Source organism: Anolis sagrei, chromosome 10 (genome assembly GCF_037176765.1).
Source record: "Anolis sagrei isolate rAnoSag1 chromosome 10, rAnoSag1.mat, whole genome shotgun sequence".
Lineage (NCBI taxonomy): Eukaryota > Metazoa > Chordata > Lepidosauria > Squamata > Dactyloidae > Anolis > Anolis sagrei.
In genome coordinates, this window is record NC_090030.1 from 19,754,459 (window position 1) to 19,774,720 (window position 20,262).

At 49.4% G+C, this 20,262-nt stretch overlaps 1 protein-coding gene across 1 annotated transcript in view; it reads right to left on the reverse strand.

Moving 5' to 3' along the window:
* Positions 1 to 17,370, reverse strand: part of LOC132762930 (gamma-aminobutyric acid receptor subunit beta-4) — a 56,991-nt gene extending 39,621 nt beyond the window's left edge. Inside the window, exons 1-2 of the mRNA XM_060756181.2 lie at positions 17,168 to 17,370; positions 12,020 to 12,108 (exon numbers count right to left, since the gene is read on the reverse strand). Coding sequence (XP_060612164.1) covers positions 12,020 to 12,108; positions 17,168 to 17,247 — 169 coding nt within the window. The 5' untranslated portion in view covers positions 17,248 to 17,370. The remainder of the gene's footprint in view (positions 1 to 12,019; positions 12,109 to 17,167) is intronic.
* Positions 17,371 to 20,262: the final 2,892 nt, after the last annotated feature.

Sequence of the window (20,262 nt, forward strand, 5' to 3'; positions counted from 1 at the left end):
CATTACAACAAAAAGCTTTTTACTCTAACAGTCCATCTCACGCTTCCAGGACCATGTGGTGGACATAATTCCTTAAAGCTCAGACTTACACAAAGTGACTAGATTCAAAGTCATCTTGGGATATCAGGATGTGAAATACAGGGATGTGGTAGGACCATAACAGACGAAATGAGAGAAGCCAAAGCTTTTGTAGACTTTGGTGGACTCTAGAGCAGGACTGGGCAAACTTGGGCCCTCCAGGTGATTTGGACTTCAGCTCCTACAATTCCTAACAGCCTCGGGCTCTTTCCTTAGTCTAGAAAACTCTACAGAGTAGGAAGGGACCTCCAGAGGGCATCCAGTCCAACCTCAGGCACCACTCAACACCCCTCCTGACAGGCTGTCCAGAAGGGGACTTCACCTTACTCCCAGGCAGTATATATGACTCTTTAGAGGTGGGAGGGACCTCCTGAGGGCATCCAGTCCAACCCCTCTCCCGAAGAAGACTTGACTCCCAAGCAGTCCAGATGACTCTACTAGGGCTGGGCGGTTTCGTTTCGTTAATTCGTAATTCGTTAAAAATTCGTTATTTTTTTGTTAACGGAGCGATAACGAACCATTCCGGAGCAACTTAAAAACGAAACGAATTTTTCAATTCGTTTCGTAAATGCTTCGTATTTCGTTATGTATTCGTTTCGTTATTGGTTTGAGGTCGTTTTGTTATTATTTCCGCATGTCTGGGGCAAGTTTTATAGTTTTTTTTTTGTTTAATTAGTGAAAAAAATTATAATATCACACCAACAGTCAACAACAGAGGGAGAGGGAAGCTTCAGAAGTTTTTTTAGCGTATTGCGCGATCGCGTCCGCCATTAACGAATCGATTCGTTATTGTTTCGTTATTGTTTCATTATTGTTTTGTAATTTTTTACCATTTACGAAATTTCGTAAATATCGAACTTTTTAAAAAAAAAATCGGAATTCTTTTAAATATCGAAACGCAAAAAACCCCAAAAAACGAATCGATTTTAGAAACAAATTTTTCCGTTGTTACCCAGGCCTAGACTCTACAGAGTTGGGAGGAACCCCAGAGGGCATCCAGTCCAATCCCTCTCCTGAAGGAGACTTGACTCTCAAGCAGTCTATATGACTTTATAGAGTTGGAAGGGACCTCCAGAGACCATCCAGTCCAATCCTTCACCTGAAAGAGACTTGACCTGACTCTCAAGTAGTCTTGATGACTCTATAGCATTGGAAGGGACCTCTAGAGGGCATCCAATCCAACCCCTCTCCCAAAGGAGACTTGACTTGACTCTCAAGTAATCTATATGACTTTATAGAGTTGGAAGGGACCTCCAGAGGGCATCCAGTCCAACCCCTCTCCCGAAGGAGACTTGATTCTCAAGTAGTCTAGATGACTCTATAGCATTGGAAGGAACCTCCAGAGGGCATCTAGAGTCTTCTAGACTAAGGTTAAGCAGCTGAGGGGAAAAAGGAAGGGGGCTGAGACTGTTAGGAATTGTAGGAGCTGAAGTCCAAAACACCTGAAGGGCCCAAGTTTGCCCATGACTGGTATAGAGCATTCAGCTCCCATCAAGCAAAAGCAATATAGTGTGGCTGTAAAGAATTCTTGAGCTCAAGGAAGCAAGAATGAAGAGGCAACCTACCCTCCCTGCAGCCAAAAGCATACTCTATGTATGTGAGTGCACACAATGCTGCACAATAGCCTCACCTGGCTCACAGGGTTGTTGCCAAAAGAAAATAAACATGTGCAATGGAATGAATGAAGAAACACGTGGCTGTGACAAAGAGACTCAGTGTCCTTTTAGGACAAATTAGAGAGATGGGCCAAAACTAACAAAATGAAGTTCAACAGTGACAAATGCAAGATACTCCACTTAGGCAGAAAAAAAGGAAATGGGGGACACGTGGCTCGAGAGCAGTACGTGTGAGAAAAGATCTTGGGGTCCTCATGGACAACAAGTTACACATGAGCCAACAATGTGATGCAGTGGCAAAAAGAGCCAATGGGATTTTGGCCTGCATCAATAGGAGTGTAATGTCTATATCCAGGGAAGTCATGCTACCCCTCTATTCTGCCTTGGTTAGACCACACCTGGAATGTTGTGTCTAATTCTGTGCACCACAATTGAAGAGAGACATTGACAAGCTGGAATGTGTCTGGAGGAGGATGACTAAAAGGATCAAGGGTCTGGAGAACAAGCCCTATGAGGAGCAGCTTAAAGAGCTGGGCATGTTTAGCCTGAAGAAGATCTCATGTGCCATCCAGTCCAGCCCCCTGCCAAGAAGCAATTTTGCAATTTTCCTGCTTCTTGGCAGGGGGTTGGACTGGATGGCCCATGAGATCTCTTCCAACTCTATGATTCAATGATTTCTCAACCTGGACATTAGCAAGGCCTGCTCTTTATGGGAAGCGCCCTCCCCCCCAAAAAAAGCACCATCTGCCTTGCCCTATATGTCATTCTAGAGCAGCATTTCTCAACCTGGGGATTGGAAACCCTGGGGGATTGCGAGGGGGTGTCAGAAGGGTCACCAAAGACCATCAGAAAACACAGCATTTTCTGCTGGTCACAAGGGTTCTCTGTGTGAAGTTGGCCCAGTTCCATCATTGGTGGGGTTCGGAATCTTTGATTGTAGGTGAACTATAAATCCCAGCAACTACAACTCCCAAATGTCAAGGTCTATTTCCCCCAAACTCCATCACTGTTCACATGTGGGCATATTGAGTATTCATGCCAAGTTTGGCCCAGATCCATCATTGTTTGAGTTGACAGTGCTCTTTGGATGTAGGAGAACTACAATTCCAAAACTCAAGACCAATGCCCACCAAACCCTTCCAGTATTTTCTGTTGGCCATGGGAGTTCTGTGTGCCAAGTTCGGTTCAATTCCATTGCTGGTGGAGTTCAGAATGCTCTTTGATTGTAGGTGAACTATAAATCCCAGCAACTACAACTCCAAATGTCAAGATCTATTTTCCCCAAACTCCACTAGTGTTCACATTTAGGCATATTGGGTATTTGTGCCAAGTTTGGTCCGGATCCACCATTGTTTGAGTCCACAGTGCTCTCTGATTGTAGGTGAACTACAACTCCCAAAATCAAGGTCAATTCACACAAACCTTTCCAGTACTGTCTGTCTTTGATTGTAGGTGAACTATAAATCCTAGAAACTAGAACTCCCAAATGCCAAGGTTTATTTTCTCCGAACTCCACTAGTGTTCACATTTAGGCATATTGAGTATTTGTGCCAAGTTTGGTCTGGATCCACCATTGTTTGAGTCCACAGTGCTCTCTGAATGTAGGTGAACTACAACTCCCAAAATCAGTGCATACAAACCTTACAGTACATTCTGTTGTTCATGGGAGTTTGGTGTGCCAAGTTTGGTTTAATTCCATCATTGGTGGGGTTCAGAATGCTCTTTGATTGTAGGTGAACTATAAATCCCGGCAACTACAACTCCCAAATGACAAAATCAACCCCCCCCCCCCCAAACCCCAGCAGTATTCAAATTTGGGTATGTGTACCAAATTTGGTCCAGTGAATGAAAATACATCCTGCATATCAAATATTTACATTACGGTTCATAATTGTAGCAAAATTACAGTTATGAAGTAGCAACGAAAATAATGTTATGGTTGGGGGTCACCACAACATAAGGAACTGTATTAAGTGGTTGTGGTATTAGGAAGATTGAGAAGCACTGTTTTAGGATGTCCCATTTCAGTTTTAAACCTGAGCACATTTTCCACGAAGGGCGCCTGACTAAATGCATCAGGGCTCATTGCAGAGCAGATGTGTCTCCTGCAGTAGCATCTTTCCAGCTATGCCAGCAGCAGAAGACCAGAAGTCTCCCTTCCAAGTAGCAGTAAATCTCTCCAAGGCTGCACCTCGGGAAGTTAATATGTCTTTCCCATGGCTCTGTGCATCTTATGTGCATGCAAACTCACACACAATTAGTAAATCAATTGAAGCTGGATAGATAGCAGAACATCAGTAAAACCCTGGACCATCAGATCTGACTAAAGAGCTCCATCACTTTTGCACCTCACAGTTAATTCAGGTATTTTCTAGTGCTGGGCAAGATAAGAAAAAAAAATATGAGGATGGTTGGCAGACAAGATGGGTCCCTGGAAGCCCTCCTGTCCAATCTGCCACTCCTCTTTAATGGTTGGAGGGAAACCCCATTGAAGGGGGCAGAGGAACACCTGATGTGGCCCACTTGGCCAGCCAGCCAGGGAAAGCACCTGACCCAAATGCATTGACTGGCTTTAGCCCAGATGAGTCCTCTCCTCCTCCCCTGTTCACGGCATCGCCATAATATCATAGAACAGCATCAACCTAAAAAAGGAGAACGGCTCATGCTTCATATGTCTCAAAGGAACTCCAGGGAGGTATTCCCTGCCTTTGTGAAATTTTAATGACGAAACCACACTTTGCAGGTGGCCTTTGTTTACATTTCTGCCTGAGCACATTGTTCTGGATCGGTGCACCAGAGGTTGGGTATGGCTGGGAGGAACTCTCAATGCTCCTGTGCGGGACCTCCCAGCACCACCAAAGACCACCAGAGGCAGAACAGGACCCTCCTGGCCCAGGGGCAAGTGGGGAAGGAGTGCATGTGTATGGGGCTGGAGACGAGTGCCGTGGCCCTCTTTATGCGCCTGCCAACTCCAACAAGGCTGGGTCACAGAGGGCCAAGCAGTGGCTCGGGAGGGAGGTCAGCAGATATTGCAGCCAGACATCACCAAGGCTTGTTCTTTATGGGAAGGGCATCCCACAAAACCATCTGCCTTGCCCTAGAGCAACACTGAACCCCTTGGGACAATTGTAAGGGGGTGTCAGAGGGGTCACCAAAGACCATCAGAAAACACAGCATTTTCTGTTGGCCATGGGGGTTCTTCCTATTGGTTGTGGGAGTTTTGTGTGCCACGTTTGGTTTATTTCCATCGCTGGTGGGATTCAGAATCTTCTTTGATTGTAGATGAACTATAAATCCCAGCAACTACCTCTCCCAAATGTCAAGGTCTATTTTCCCCAAACTCCACCAGTGTTCACATTTCAGCATATTGAGTATCCATGCCAAGTTTGGTCCAGATTCATCATTGTTTGAGTCCACAGTGCTCTTTGGATGTAAGTGGACTACAATTTCTGCTGGCAATGGGGGTTCTCTGTGTGAAGTTGGACCAATTCTATCATTGGTGGGGTTCAGGATCCTCTTTGTAAGTGAACTATAAATCCCAGCAACTACAACTCCCAAATGTCAAGGTCTATTTTCCCCAACCTCATTCAGTGTTCACATTTGAGTATTCGTGCCAAGTTTGGTCCAAATTCACCATTGTTTGAGTCCACAGTGATCTCTGGATGTAGGTGAACTACAACTCCCAAAATCAAGGTCAATGCCCACCAAACCATTCCAGGATTTTGTGTTGGTCATGGGAGTTCTGTGTGCCAAGTTTGGTTCAATTCCATTGTTGCTGGAGTTCAGAATGCTCTTTGATTGTAGGTGGACTAAAAATCCCAGCAACTACAACTCCCAAATGACAAAATCAATCCCTCCCAAGCTCATCAGTATTCAAATTTGGGTGTATTGGGTAGTTGTGCCAAATTTGTTCCAGTGAATGAAAATACATCCTGCATATCAAACATTTACATTATGATTAATAACAGTAGCAAAATTATGGTTATGATGTAGCAACAAATATAATTTTATAGTTGGGGGTCACCACAACATGCATTATGGAGTCGCAGCATTAGGAAAGTTGAGTAACACTGTTCTAGAGTTTACAGTCCAGTCTTTCCAAAGGCCACTTGGCTCCAGGGACAAGTAAGGCCCATCTCTCTGTGTGCCATCATTTGGGTCTCACACTCTTTGCCCACCTTCATGCTGACTGGACGTTACAGGCACAGAACTACCAGGATGATAGACCTTTTGGATCAAGATGCTAAGGATAAGGATATTCCTCTCCTCCCCACCCCCATTCCAAATAAAATTATCATTACCATCTATAGATGGATATCTAACTGCACTTGTGGGCACTCTTCACATGCCAAAAGTCCATGGCAAGAGGCTCATGTGGAGGGTGAACCCATGCAAGAGGCTTGTGGCAACAAAAGAGTTGTCCTCTTTTTGGAGTGCATGATGCAGGTGAAGGCATTCCACAGATATAGAGCCAGCCCAGTCCCAAGAGGGCCATATAGCCTTCTCAGGAAGATGTCTCCAGTGAAATTGCTCCATCGTGTACTTGATGTCCCTTCAAAGGTTAAAAGACGATCACTGAGATGATAGTGGAACACTGGATGGCCTCCTTCAAGCATCAGAAGATCCACAAAAAGGACGGAGCACGGCTGCTAACAAGGATTCGTGCGCCACACATCCTTCTGAGGACTTTGTTCCTGGGTCTCTCGCCATCTTTCCTGCGCACCTGAGTACATAATCCAGCTTCTTTGAACCCTTTTTTACGTTTTGATGCTCCAAAAATAGTCAGAGGATGTCACATGAGGCTCTGATCCCAACAGTGTGGGCTGAGGACATGACTTCCAAGGAGCTGGGCTAGCATTGGGCACTGCAGCCAGCATTGCACTGGGACGTGGCAATTGGTCACTCAGCACTTCTGACATGTCCACTAAACCATCTGGTACGGTCTATTAATACTTTGAGGTCCCTTCCATGTGGAGTCACCATGTATTTGTGCCTCTTGAGTATTTTTGCCTCCTTGAATGCAGAACTTAACATGTGGCCGGGTTCAGTTCTAGGTTTTCCAACCATTAGCAGCCTGTTTTGTAGGTTAGTGGCTGGGTCTTCAAGTTTGCTCTTGCTTCAGTCACGCTCAGAGGCGGCCCTAGGTAATTTTCAAGTGTAAGCAAACAGTATTTTGGTGCCCCCCCCCCCCCCAACCAACCAACCAATCACTGATATATTTTCTGTTCGTCGTGGGAGTTCTGTGTGCCATATTTGGTTCAATTCCATCATTAGTGGAGTTCAGAATGCTCTTTGATTGTAGGTGAACTATACATCCCAGTAACTACAACTCGCATATGTCAAGGTCTATTTTCATAGAATCATAGAATCAAAGAATCAAAGAGTTGGAAGAGACCTCATGGGCCATCCAGTCCAACCCCCTGCCAAGAAGCAGGAATATTGCATTCAAATCACCCCTGACAGATGGCCATCCAGCCTCTGTTTAAAAGCTTCCAAAGAAGGAGCCTCCACTACACTCCGGGGCAGAGAGTTCCACTGCTGAACGGCTCTCACAGTCAGGAAGTTCTTCCTTATGTTCAGATGGAATCTCCTCTCTTGTAGTTTGAAGCCATTGTTCCGCGTCCTAGTCTCCAGGGAAGCAGAAAACAAGCTTGCTCCTTCCTCCCTGTGGCTTCCTCTCACATATTTATACATGGCTATCATATCCCCTCTCAGCCTTCTCTTCTTCAGGCTAAACATGCCCAGCTCCTTAAGCCGCTCCTCATAGGGCTTGTTCTCCAGACTTTTTATCATTTTAGTCACTCTCCTCTGGACACATTCCAGCCCCTGGGCAAAATGAACTATACTGCAAATGCTTACTTTGCGTAATGGTTGAGCCGCCCCTGGTCACGCTGCACACCCCAAGACTCACTGGACCTCCCTTCTCCCTTGGCCATCAATGGCGCTGGCCTGTGGAACTTAAAAGGAGGGAGGGCAGAGAGGGACCTGATCCAGACTCCTGGCCAAGGCCAAGCTGTCACTTTTGGTCCTTGAGAAATCCATACTGGCTCCCTGGCTGGCAATGTCTTTCTCTAAATGCTCACAGAACAACTGCCTAAATTATCATGTCTTGTAGATGTACTCCAAAAAAGAACATCATGCTGACCAGTTGGCACCGGCCCAAGCTCTTCTTGAAGGTGCAGCAATTGTTCTCCCACCCCTCCACCTTGGAGGCCTCAAGACCAAGAACTTCCAGAAACAACAGAAAGGGCCTATGGATCATCCCTGAGCATTTAGGACAGGCATGGGCAAACTATAACTTGGGGGCCACATAATGGGCCAGAGCAGGGTGGGCAAGGTGGGAGGGGGGATTTCTCCCCAAGTCCTCTCCCCTCCCTTTCCCCCCTTTCTCTTCTCTTTCGGAAGCAGAAAGTGAAGCAAAGACGGGAAATGTTTGGATACCAAAAGGGTTGGCCTTGGTCAGGGTGAGATGGTGCACGGGAGAGAAAAGGTGTATCCATTAGACCCTGTATTGCCTACTCCTGATATATAATCCTAGAATCCTAGAGCTGGAGGAGACCCCCAAGGGCCATCCAGTCCAACCCACTGCTGTTGTATGTCAGCCTGTTCAGCCTGTGATTGTGTCTGATGTTCATGTTGGCAATTATGTTTATTATTTATTTATTTATTTACTATATTCAGAGGTGGCCCTAGGTAATCTTCAATAGTAAGCAAACAGTATTTTGGTGCCCCCCCCTCCCCCACGATATATATTTTCTGTTCGTCGTGGGAGTTCTGTGTGCTATATTTGGTTCAATTTCATCATTGGTGGAGTTCAGAATGCTCTTTGATTGTAGGTGAACTATACATCCCAGTAACTACAACTCGCATATGTCAAGGTCTATTTTCCCCAAGAGGACCTCAAGAGCGCCCCTAGGCAACATCAACTATACTGCAAATGCTTACTTTGTGTAATGGGTGGAGCCACCCTGACTATATTTATATACCGCCCCTCTCAGCCCGAAAGGTGACTCGGAGCAGTTTACAAATGGCAACAATTCAATGCCTCAACAGTCATAACAATTAAAAAGTAAAACAATCATAAAATACTATTAAAAACATTAACATACAATATAAAAATATAAAACCGTACAATCTTTAAAACTTGATACATGAACATCAACATGTTCATGTTGATGTTCATGATGGGAACAGGGATGGTGGTCCTGATGATGGGTCTGGAGATGAGGGTTTGCTTTGGCCTGAGTTAAGTTCAGAAGATAGGCCTGAGCTGGCTCAGGAAGATTCACAAGGCCACATTCCTGGGAGAGACCTTTCACCGCTTTTCTCAGAACAACTGTCTGAAAATGATGCTGAGATTGATTTGCCAGGTGTAAGAGTTAATGAGGGAGAGGACAGAGAAACCTTGGACAGAAAGCAAAGTTTCGGTAAACAGAGACAGAGCTTTCAGAGACTGAGACAATCAGTTCGTCTACAGCAAAAGAAAGATAACAAACTGTTGTCTGGTGGGAAAGTCAAGAAAGATGCTTTCCTTTCAATTTTGGGTTCTGGAAAAGGTTTATAATGATTCATGGGAGTGAGTTGCCTCATTTGAGTCAACATTGTTATTTTATCACAGTCTTGCTTTCAAGTGCTCTGAGTTTCATGTATCAAGTTTTTGCCAAGCTTAAGTTTTGCCTATGGGATTTTCCTGCTGTTTTGCTTCATGGTTTCAAGTGCCTTGTTTCATGGATTGCTATGTACTTGTAGATTTTGTTTCCCTTTAAAGCTTATGGACTATTTTGGATTTTGGACTTTTACTGCTTTGCCTACATATATTCTACAATAAACTACTTGCTAATTTTACCAAGCAGGCGTGGTATTTAAGGTCAGAGGTGTTTCTGTTCTGGTGTATAATACCTGCCATGCAAGAAGGCACAATCAAAGCACTCCTAATAGACAGCCTCTGTTGAAAAACCTCCATCACACTCCGAAGCAGCCTATGTCATTCTCCAACATTTCTTATTCTCAGGAAGTTCTTTCTAATCTTTTCAGTCAAATATCTTTCCCTGCCATTTGAAACCATTGCTCCCTTGTGGCCTGCTCTCTAGAGCAGCAGAAAATCAGTTTTTCCCTCCCTCCTCATCAATGGGACACCCTTTAAAATCTTAAAACATAGTTCTCATGTTCCCTCTCTACCTGGATGGATGGAGGGGACGAAGGAAGGAAGGAAGGAAGGAAGGAAGGAAGGAAGGGAGGGAGGAAGGAAGAAAGGAAGGAAGGGGGGAAGGGAGGGAGAGAGGGAGGGAGGACAAAGAGAGGGAAGGAGTGTGAGAAGAGGGAAGGAAAGAAGAAAGGACAAAAGGGTGGAAGGAAAGGGAAGAGGGAAGGAGAAAGAGGGAAGGGAGGGAGGGAGGGAGGGAGGGAGGGAGGGAGGGGGAAAGAGGAAGGGAAGAGAGAGAAAATGAAGGGAGGGAGGAAGAAAAGGATGGAAAAAAGGAAGGAAGGAGAAAGGAAGAGAGGGAGGGAGAGAAAAAGGAAGGAGGGAGGGAGGGAAAGAAGGAAGGAAGAACGGAAAAGGATGGAATTGAAGGAAAGAGAAAAAGAGGGAGGGAAGGAAGGAAGGGAAGGAGGAAGGAAAGAAAGAAGAAGGAAAGGAGGGAGGAAGAAAATGACGGAAGGAAGGAAAGAAGGAAGGAAAGGTGGGAGAGAAGAGGGAAGGAGTGAAGGACAAAAGGGTGGGAGGGAAGAGAACAGGAAGGGAGAAAGAGGGAGAGAAGGAAGAAAGGGAAGGTGGAAGGAAAGAGAGAAGGAATGAAGAATAGGATGGTGAGAGGGGGGGCTGAGAAAAGAGCCCAAGGGGCCACATCTGTCCCCTAGGCCTGGATTTTCCCATACCTGCTTTAGGGGCTCCCCTGGGGCCTCTTCACCATACTTGGGCTACAGTTCCTTGGTCAAAATTCTACATCTCTTCAGAAGAGCATTGTGGACCACTAACTGAGCCATGCTGGGATTCCTCTGTGCAATCCTAACCCTTCCCCACAACCAGCCCCTCTGCTCAGAAAGCATCTGAATGGCTCAAAGCGAGAGTTGCGATTCCCCTAAGGCCTGACCTCCTTTTGGAAAGATTGGGACCTCCTTCCCCTCTCCCTCCCTCCCTCCCTTTCCATGGGGTGGGGGCATTTACGGAGGATAAACCCGCATTCCTGTGGGTGCCTCAGGGCTCAAGGGTGCCTTGCCTTTCTTGCCTTGTCTTGCCTTGGGGAAGCAAGCTGCTCCGCCGGAGGCCCTTGTCTTGTTTGCTCCAGGAGCACCTGGCACAGGTTCCTGCACGAAGGGCTTCCCATCTCCCAAGTCCCTTCTCCTGCTTCTTCCTCAGGATCATCAAGGACTATAGGGCTTCCCTCCACCCTAAGCTGGTTCTGAGCTACTTCCAGTCCTCTGCCTGCCCACCTCCCTGGCTCATGTCCCCCCCCCCCCCACACCTGTCCTCCTTCCATGGTCCCTTACTGCAGCACAGTCTATCATTGCTATAAGTTTGGCAAAGCAGGAATACAGGAATCAAGGGGCAAATGAGCAGCTCCCAGCCAAAGGGTGGCAGTGCAGCGCGTGTGTGCGCATATGTCAAGGGTATCCCAGGACAGCTGGAAAGAAGGGAACTGCCGTCAACAATGACACATTACGAAGGCACACATCTTGCCTAAAAAGCAGAAGCCAGGAAAAAGTCACAATATCCCAAGCTACAATCACAATCCAAATGGGGCCATCTCCACCCATCCTCACTTCAATGGCTGCTCTCCTGTCATGTTAAGTAGCCTCCAGAATCATCTCCAGGCTCAGGGTAAATATTTCAGCCATTACTTGGAATTGCTAGCACTCAAGAAAAATTACATATACCACAAATATACAGAATTACAATAACCGCTTTGAGTTGCCTAAGGGCTGAGAAAAGCAGTATATAAGTGAAATAAATAAATAAATTACACTGGGACATGGTTGAGTCCCTCCACCACCAGGTTTTTAGATTCAAGTGGAAGAGTATGAAATGAGGATGGGAGACATGGTGAGTCCATGGGGTGGGTTGGGGGAGGAAGGATTGAGATCTGAAAGAGGGAAAATGGGGGCACAAGAACTGGGAAGCAGGGAAAGAAATGAACCACATTGAAGGTGAAGGCCACTTGCGCAAGTTGAAGCCAGTGGCAGAAATGGCCACTGCAGTGCCTGCACAGTGGTGGCACCATCATAAGCAGAAGCAACCCCAACTCTGACCTCTTCACTGGTGATACCCTTGCCCCCTAAACTGAGAACCCCAGAGAAAGCATACATTGGAAGCAGGAGCCACATACCTCCAAAGTCTGGGCGGAGGCGCACATCGTAGCCTTTCAGCAGCTTGTCCACGATCTCTTTCACCACCGAAATGTTCCCAGTGGAAGGGCTGGAAGGAGAGAAGAGAGCGGCACAGCCAGGTTAACACCATTGTGCCTTCTCTCACATAAGCCCCGCACCCACCCTGTCCCTATGCCCCATGGCAGCCTCCCCACTCTGTCTGTCACAGGACTAGCCTCATAGAAGGACACAGGAGAGTCTTGGGTGGGGTGGGGGGGTCTTGTTTTTTTTGTGTCAGGAGTGACTTGAGAAACTGTAAGTCACTTCTAGTGTGAGAAAATTGGCCGTCTATAAGAACATTGCCCAGGGGACACCCGAATGTTTAATGTTTTACCATCCTGTGGGAGGCTTCTCTCATGTCCCAGTATGGGAAGCTAGAGCTCAACAGACAGGAGCTTACCCCACTCCCTGGATTCGAACCGCCAACCTTTCAGGTGGACCAGTTCAGCCAGCACAAGGGTTTAACCCATTGCACCACGCGGGGTTCCAGGGGGGTTCCTGTGAGAAGAAGCAACCAAAGAGCATGGCAGAGCGGCTTCCTCAGCCTCCATCAACCATATCTCATGTGGAGGGAGAGACAAAACCTGGTACCCTACTTGTGGTCACTAGGGTTTGTTGTTCAGACATGCATCAGGCGCCACTTGGTGTGTGGGGGGGCCTCTCCCTCTCTCCCAACAAGCACGCAGGCAGCCCTTCTCCTCCTCCACCTTCTCCTCCTCCTCCTGCAGGCCCAGGCCCATTCTCCTCCAAGCCCTTCTAGCCATTCATAGAATCATAGAATCCTAGAGTTGGAAGAGACCTCATGGGTCATCCAGTCCAACCCCCAGCCAAGAAGCAGGAATATTGCATTCAAAGCATCCCCGACAGATAGCCATCCAGCCTCTGTTTAAAAGCTTCCAAAGAAGGAGCCTCCACTACACTCTGAGGCAGAGAGTTCCACTACTGAATGGCTCTCACAGTCAGCAAGTTCTTCCTAATGTTCAGGTAGAATCTCCTTTCTTGTAGTTTGAAGCCATAGTTTCCGTGTCCTAGTCTCCAAGGCAGCACAAAACAAGCTTGCCCCCCCCCCCCCCATGACTTCCTCTCCCATATTTATACATGGCTATCATGTCTCCTCTCATCCTTATCTTCTTCAGACTAAACATGCCCAGCTCTTGAAGTCGCTCCTCATAGGGCTTGTTCTCCAGATCGTTTTAGTCATCCTCCTCTGGACACATTCCAGCTTGTCCATATCTCTCTTCAATTGTGGTGCCCAGACTTGGACTCAATATTCCAGGTGTGGTCTAACCAAGGTAGAATAGAGGGGGAGCATGACTTTCCTAGATCTAGACACTATGCTCCTATGGATGCAGGGCAAAATCCCATCGGCTTTTTTTTTGCCGCCACATCACCTTGTTGGCTCATGTTTAACTTGCTGTCCACGAGGACTCCAAGATCATTCACACACAAACAGGGTCCTATGTATTGTCAAAGGCTTTCATGGCCAGAATCAATGGGTTGTTGTGAGTTTTCCGGGCTGTACAGCCATGTTCCAGAAGCATTCCCTCCTGCCGTTTCACCTACATCTATGGCAAACATCCTCTGATGTTGTGAGGTCTGTTGGAAACTAGGAAAATGGGGTTTATATATTTGTGAAATAATGTCCAGGGTGGGAGAAAGAACTTTTGTCATTCCCCCAAGCAGTGAGAAGCCAGACCTTGAAACTGCTGGGCCATTAAATGCTAATCAAGGTGTTTTTTGTGTGTGAGAGTGTCAGGAAGCAACGCGAGAAACTTGGTTTTCTTGTTTCGGCGTTTTGAAAATTGAGGTGTGCATTACACTTGAGTAAATACAGATATAAACAAGTGCCGGGCAAGGCTGTGGCTTCTTTCTGGGTATCTTTTTTTTTTTCATGTCAGGAGCGACTTCAGAAACTGCAAGTCGCTTCTGGTGTGAGAGAATTGGCCATCTGCAAGGACATTGCCCAGGAGACGCCTGGATATTTTGACGTTTTACCATCTTTGTGGGAAGCTTCTCTCATGTCCCCGCATGGGGAGCTGGAGCTGACAGAGGGAGCTCATCGGCGCTCTCCCTGTTTTTGAACCTGCTACCTGTCGGTCTTCAGGAGGGCAAGTGTTTAACCCATTGCGCCACCGGGGATTCTGCTAATTGAGGTGGCCAATTGAAACATTCACACCTACTGTGCCAGCTCCACTGGCTGCCAGTTCAGTTCCGAGCACAATTCAAGGTGCTGGTTTTGACCTACAAAACCCTGTACGGTTCCGGTCCACTGTATCTGTCCGAACGTATCTCCCTCTACATCCCACCCCGGAGTCTGAAATCATCTGGGGAGGCCCTGCTCTCGACCCCACCACTGTCACAAGTGAGGTTGGTGGGGATGAGGAGCAGGGCCTTCTTGGTGGTGGCCCCTCACTGTCGGGAGAAATTAAGGCATCAACATCCCTCATCTCCTTCAGGAGGAAAGTAAAGACGTGGTTGTGGGACCAGGCCTTTGGGCAATCTGACAACTAGATGAGGACAATCAAACGACTAGGACTGACAGGACTGACAATGTGGAATTGGAATTTGGACTATGAGATAGCGAACGCTGACCGTCTATGAGGAGTAATTGGGTTTGTATTGTTTTATTGGTTTTATGGCTGTAATGCGGGAATTGTTGTTTAACTGTACAACTGTTCAACTGTTTAATTGATGTTATTTTGTTTTACTATTGTTATGTGATGCTGGCATCGAATTGTGCCTTTGTCAGCCGCCCTGAGTCGCCTTCGGGGTGAGAAGGGCGAGGTATAAGAAACCGAAATAAATAAATAAATATGGCCATGTTCTAGAGCAGTGTTTCTCAACCTGGGGGTCGGGACCCCTGAGGGGGTCGCGAGGAGGTGTCAGAGAAGTCACCAAAGACCATAAGAAAACACAGTATTTTCTGATGGTCATGGGGATTCCATGTGGGAAGTTTGAGCCAATTTTATTGTTGGTGGAGTTCAGAATGTTCTTTGATTGTAATGAACTACAAATCCCAGCAACTACAACTCCCAAATGTCAAGATCTATTTTCCCCAGAATCCACCAGTGTTCACATTTGGGCATATTGAGTACTCGTGCCAAGTTTGGTCCAGATAAACCATTGCATGAGTCCACAGTGCTCTTTGGATATAGGTGAACTACAACTCCCAAAGTCAAGGTCAATGCCCATCAAACCCTTCCAGTGTTTTCCATTGGTCATGGGAGCCAAGTTTGGTTCAAATCCATCGCTGGTGGAGTTCAGAATGCTCTTTGATTGTAGGTGAACTATAAATCCCAAATTACAAAATCAATCCTCTCCCAACCCCACTAGCATTCACATTTGGGCGTATTGGGTGTTTGTGCCCAGTTTGGTCCAGTGAATGAAAATGCATCCTGCATGTCAGATATTTACATTATGATTTATAACAGTAGTAAAATGACTGTTATGAAGTAGCAACCAAAATAATATTATGGTTGGGGGTCACCACAACATGAGGTACTGTACTAAGGGGTCACAGCATTAGGAAGGTTGAGAACCACTATTCTAGAGGCATTCCTTCCTGACGTTTCGCCTGCATCTATGACAAGCATCCTGAGAGGTAGGAAGGTCTGATTTACAACAACCCAGTGATTCCAGCCATGAAAGCCTTTGACAATTGAACAGACAAGAGTTCTTTCTCCTACCCTGTCATATAAACCCCATTTTCCTAGTTTCCAACAGACCTCACAACCTCTGAGGAGGCCTGCCTACCTTCAGGAGAGAGAATGTATCTGGAACATGGCCATACAGCTTGGAAAACTCACAACAAACAACCCAAAGAGGGTCCTGATGTGGGTGAAGGGAGCCAGGCCAGGGGTTGCCCTTTGCACCTCAGTGTTTTCCAAGGAAGGCAGGACCCAGCCGTCCAAAGTCTGTGGGAAAGGGGCATCCTAGACTCTCAGATTCTCAACCTGGAGCCAGACAGAGAAGGGAAGGGCTCTGCTTCTGGGCGCCTTTGGGGGGAACCCCTGCCCTACTGGCTATTAGTCAAAGGAGGGCCAATTGGGGAGGGGGGATCTCCAGTCCACGAAGCCCCCCATCCCACGGGATCACCCCCTCCTCTGCCCTGCAAAGCCAAACCACAGAGCCGCGGATGGGAGCGATAGACATACACACAGAGCGAGGCGCAGACCCTCCCTCATGCGGCGACGGAGGGTGGGGATGGGGGGGGGGTTCAGGGCCTTCCTCTTCGCTCCCCCGACGGCGCTGCCCCTGAGGGTGGGGGGGGGGCAGTCCAAACGACCTGGGAAGGGTGTGTGGGGCTTTCGGACAGAGTCGCGAGAGGGGACTCTCTGCGCTTGGCGAAAGGGGGGGGGGCAGCGAGATAGGACCCTTTCAACCCCCTCCTCTCATTCTCCCTTCGTGGGGATCCCACAGGGACTTGAGGAGAGGGTGGGGGGCTATGCGAGCTGGGAAAGGGGGGGGAGGTGTGTGGGGCTTTCGGACAACCCGGACTCCTCTTCGTCGCGATAAGGGACTCTCTGCGCTTGGTGAGGTGGGGGGGGGGGGCAGCGAGATAGGACCCTTTCAACCCCCTCCTCTCATTTTCTGTTAGTGGGGATCCCACAGGGACTTGAGGAGAGGGTGGGGGGCTATGCGAGCTGGGAAAGGGGGGGAAGGTGTGTGGGGCTTTCGGACAGCCCAGACTCCTCTTCGTCGCGAGAGGGGACTCTCTGCGCTTGGCGAAGGAGGGGGGGGGCTGCGAGATAGGACCCTTTCAACCCCCTCCTCTCATTCTCTCTTCGTGGGGACTTGAAGAGAGGGTGGGAGGCTCATTCTCCCTTCGTGGAGATCCCACAGGGACTTGAGGAGAAGGTATGGGGCTATGGTGCGGCGCCCTTTCTCTATTGGGGGGCAGTGGGTTGCTGGGGGAGGCTGTGCCCCCCCTTCACCACCCACAGCAACGCAACGCGGTTGAGGATGTAGGCATGGCGCCCGCTCCGCCGAGGAACCAAGCAATGCGGGAGGAGGAGGAGGAAGAAGGCAGCGACGAAGCCCCCCTTTCCCTTCCCTCAGGGCGAGCCCCCCTTTCCTTCCCGCTCCCCCCCCCCCCTTTTACCGCCTACCTTTGAGCACCGCAGACGAGACACAGAGCCGCTAAAGCCGAGACGAGTCCACTCAGCCTCTCTGCCTGGAGTCTCCACATTGCCACCGCCAGAACGGAGGGGGAGGGGGAGGGGAGGGGGAAGGGGGAGGGGGAGGGGCGGCCCTCTCTCTCTCTCTCTCTCTGGATCCAAAGGGAGGGGGCTCCGGGGTGGGCTCTGAGACTGGAGGCAGGAGTGGGGTGGGGGGCGACTGCAGGGGGGCTTCAAAGGGGAGGGGGGAGATCTGCGCTGACGGCTCACCGGCCCCCTCCTCCTCCTCCTCTTCTTCCTCCTCCTCCTCCTCCTCCCCCTCCTCCTCCTCCTCCTCTTCCTCGTGGGGAGCCCTGGCCCCTCGGTGGTGGTGGTGGCTGCTGCTGCTGTCTCCCCCGCTGTTGCTGTTGCTGCTGCTGCCGCCTCCTCCGCCTGGCCCTCCGCCTGAGCCTTCGCGGGGCCTCCAGCAGCATCCTCCTCCTCCTCGGCCCTCAGCGCCGCCGCCGCATCCTCCTCCCCTCCCCTCCCCTCCCTCCCTCCCCCGAGAGACCCCCTCTTCCTGGGGAAGGAGAAGAAGAAGGAGGAAGAGAAGATGAAGAAGGAGGACCAAGGAGCCCGAGACCAGCGACGCCCGACGTTGCGCTGCGGAGGAACCGGGGCCGCGCGCGGGAGACACAGAGGGAGGGAGGGAGGGGCGAGCAAGGGAGGCAGGGAGGGAGGGGAGGCGCACTCAGGGAGGGAGGGAGGGAAAGAAGGAGCCCAATCTGCTGCCTCGCCGCCGCTCGACGGCGCTCTTCCGAGGGAGGACGGAGAAGGAGGCAGAGGAGGGCTCCCTCTCCGCCCCTCCCTCCCTCGCTCCCTCTCTCGAAATCTATTTTTAGAGCGGAGACCCGGCCCTCAGGTTCGGAGGCGAGGGGAGGGGCCCCGAGCGGCCCTTGAGAGTGAAATCAAGGCCCCCTCCTTTCCTACAACCGGGAGGGGCCGGTCGCGGGCCACGAGAAGGGTTTCTAAGGGGTGGGGTGAGGCCGAAGGGCAGCTCCGGGGAGCGGGAGGGAGGGCAATGCCTTTGGAGGGGAGGAAGAGGGGCAAGGGAAGAGATTCCGCCCCAACGTTGGGCTCCGTTCGACGGCGGGACGGGCGCTCCTTCCTTCCTTCTTTCTTTCCTTCCTTCTAATTTCCTTCCTTCTCCCTTCCTTCCTTCCTTCCTTTCTTTCCTTCCTTCCTCCCTCCCTCCTTCCCTCCCTCCCTCCTCCCTTCCTTTTCCTCCCTCCCTCCCTCCCTCCTTCCTTCATTCTTTTTCCTTCCTTCCTTCTTTTCTGCCTATCTTCCTTCCCCCTTTCTTTCTTTCTTTCCTTCCTTCCTCCCTCCCTCCATCCCTTCCTTCCCTTCCTCTTTTCCTTCCTTCTTTCTTTCTTTCCTTCCTCCCTCCCTCCCTTCCTTCCCTTCCTCCTTTCCTTCCTTCTTTCTTTCCATCCTTCTTCCCTCCCTCCCTTCCCTTCCTCCTTTCCTTCCTTCCTTCATTCCTTCTTCTCGTCCCCCTTATTTCTTTTTTCCTCTTTCTTTTATTCCTTCCTCCCTCCCTCCCTCCCTCCCTCTCTTACGTCCTTTCCTTCCTCCTTTCCTTCCTTCCTTCCTTTCCTTTCTTCCCTTCCTTCTCTCCTCCCCCCTCCCTTCCTTCCCTTCCTCCTTTCCCTCCTTCTTTCCTTCTTTCTTTCCATCCTTTCTTTCTCCTTCCCTCCCTCCCTTCCCTTCCTCCTTTCCCTCCTTCTTTCCTTCTTTCTTTCCATCCTTTCTTCCTTTCTCCCTTTCCTTTCTCCCTCCCTCCCTTCCTTCCTTTCCTCCTTTCCTTCCTTCTTTCCTTCTTTCTTTACATCCTCCCTCCCCTTTCTCCCTTCCTTCCTTCTTTCCTTATTTCCTTCCTTTCCTTCCTTCCCTTCCTTCTTCCCTTCCTTCTCTCCTCCCTCCCTCCCATCCTTCCTTCCACCAGTGGCTGGGCGGGCCTCTTTCAGGAGTGCTTGAGTCGGCCCCGCGACTCAATGGTCTCTGTGCCCCCCCCCCCCCCCCCCGCGCGGCCTGGCCCTCAAACGCCACGTTTACATCCAATGCTTTTCCCAGGCCTTTTGCAAGACAACTCAGAAGCAGTTCCTGCCATAACGGGAGAGAGGGGGGGGGCAGTGATCAGCAAAGAGGAAGGAGGAATTGGAGGGGGGGTGAAATTGGGAGATGCCTCCTCCCTTTCCCCTCCTTCCCCTCTTCCTTTTCCTCCTCAGTGGTCCATTTGCAGGACCTCCATCCATTTGATGCTGCGTCGCCTAGCAACGGTCCGGGCTGCTCAGGCACTGATGCTGTGCGGGAGGGAGGGAGGGAGGCGGGGGGGGGGGGGCTGCAGGCTTCTCCTCCGTTGAAGCCGCCTTTCCCCTTCAACCGGGTGCTTCCGCCGCTGCCTCGACCTCGGAGAGGCTCCGGAGCCAGGAGACAGGCCTTGGCTTCGTTATGGATCCCTTTCTTTGCCTCTGGGCGATCCGTTTCAACAGGTCGGAGGAAGGACGTCGGGATTTACGACGAGGAAGGCTTTCAAGTCGGGAATCACTAGGTTGCTGTGAGTTTTCCGGCTGCAGAAGCATTCTCTCCTGACGTTTCGCCCGCATCTATGCTAGGCATCCTCAGAGGTTGTGAGATCTCTTGGAAACAAGGCAAGTGGGGTTGTTATATCTGTGGAAAGTCCAGGGTGGGAGAAAGAACTCTTGTTTGCTTGAATGCTGCAATTGATCACATTGATTAAAATTGAAAAGTGGTTTGTTGTGAGTTTTCCAGAATGTATGGCCATGCTCCAGAAACATTCTCTCCTGACATTTCACCCATATCACACACCAAAACAAAACAAAAAAAAAACCTTGATTAGCATTTAATGGCCCAGCAGTTTCAAGGTCTGGCTTCTTACTGCTTGGGGTAATGACAAGAGTTCTTTCTTCCACACTGGACATTATACCACAGGTATAACAATCCCACTTGCCTAGTTTCCAACAACCTCACAACCTCTGAGAATGCCTGCTATAGATGTGGGTGAAACATCAGGAGAGAATGCT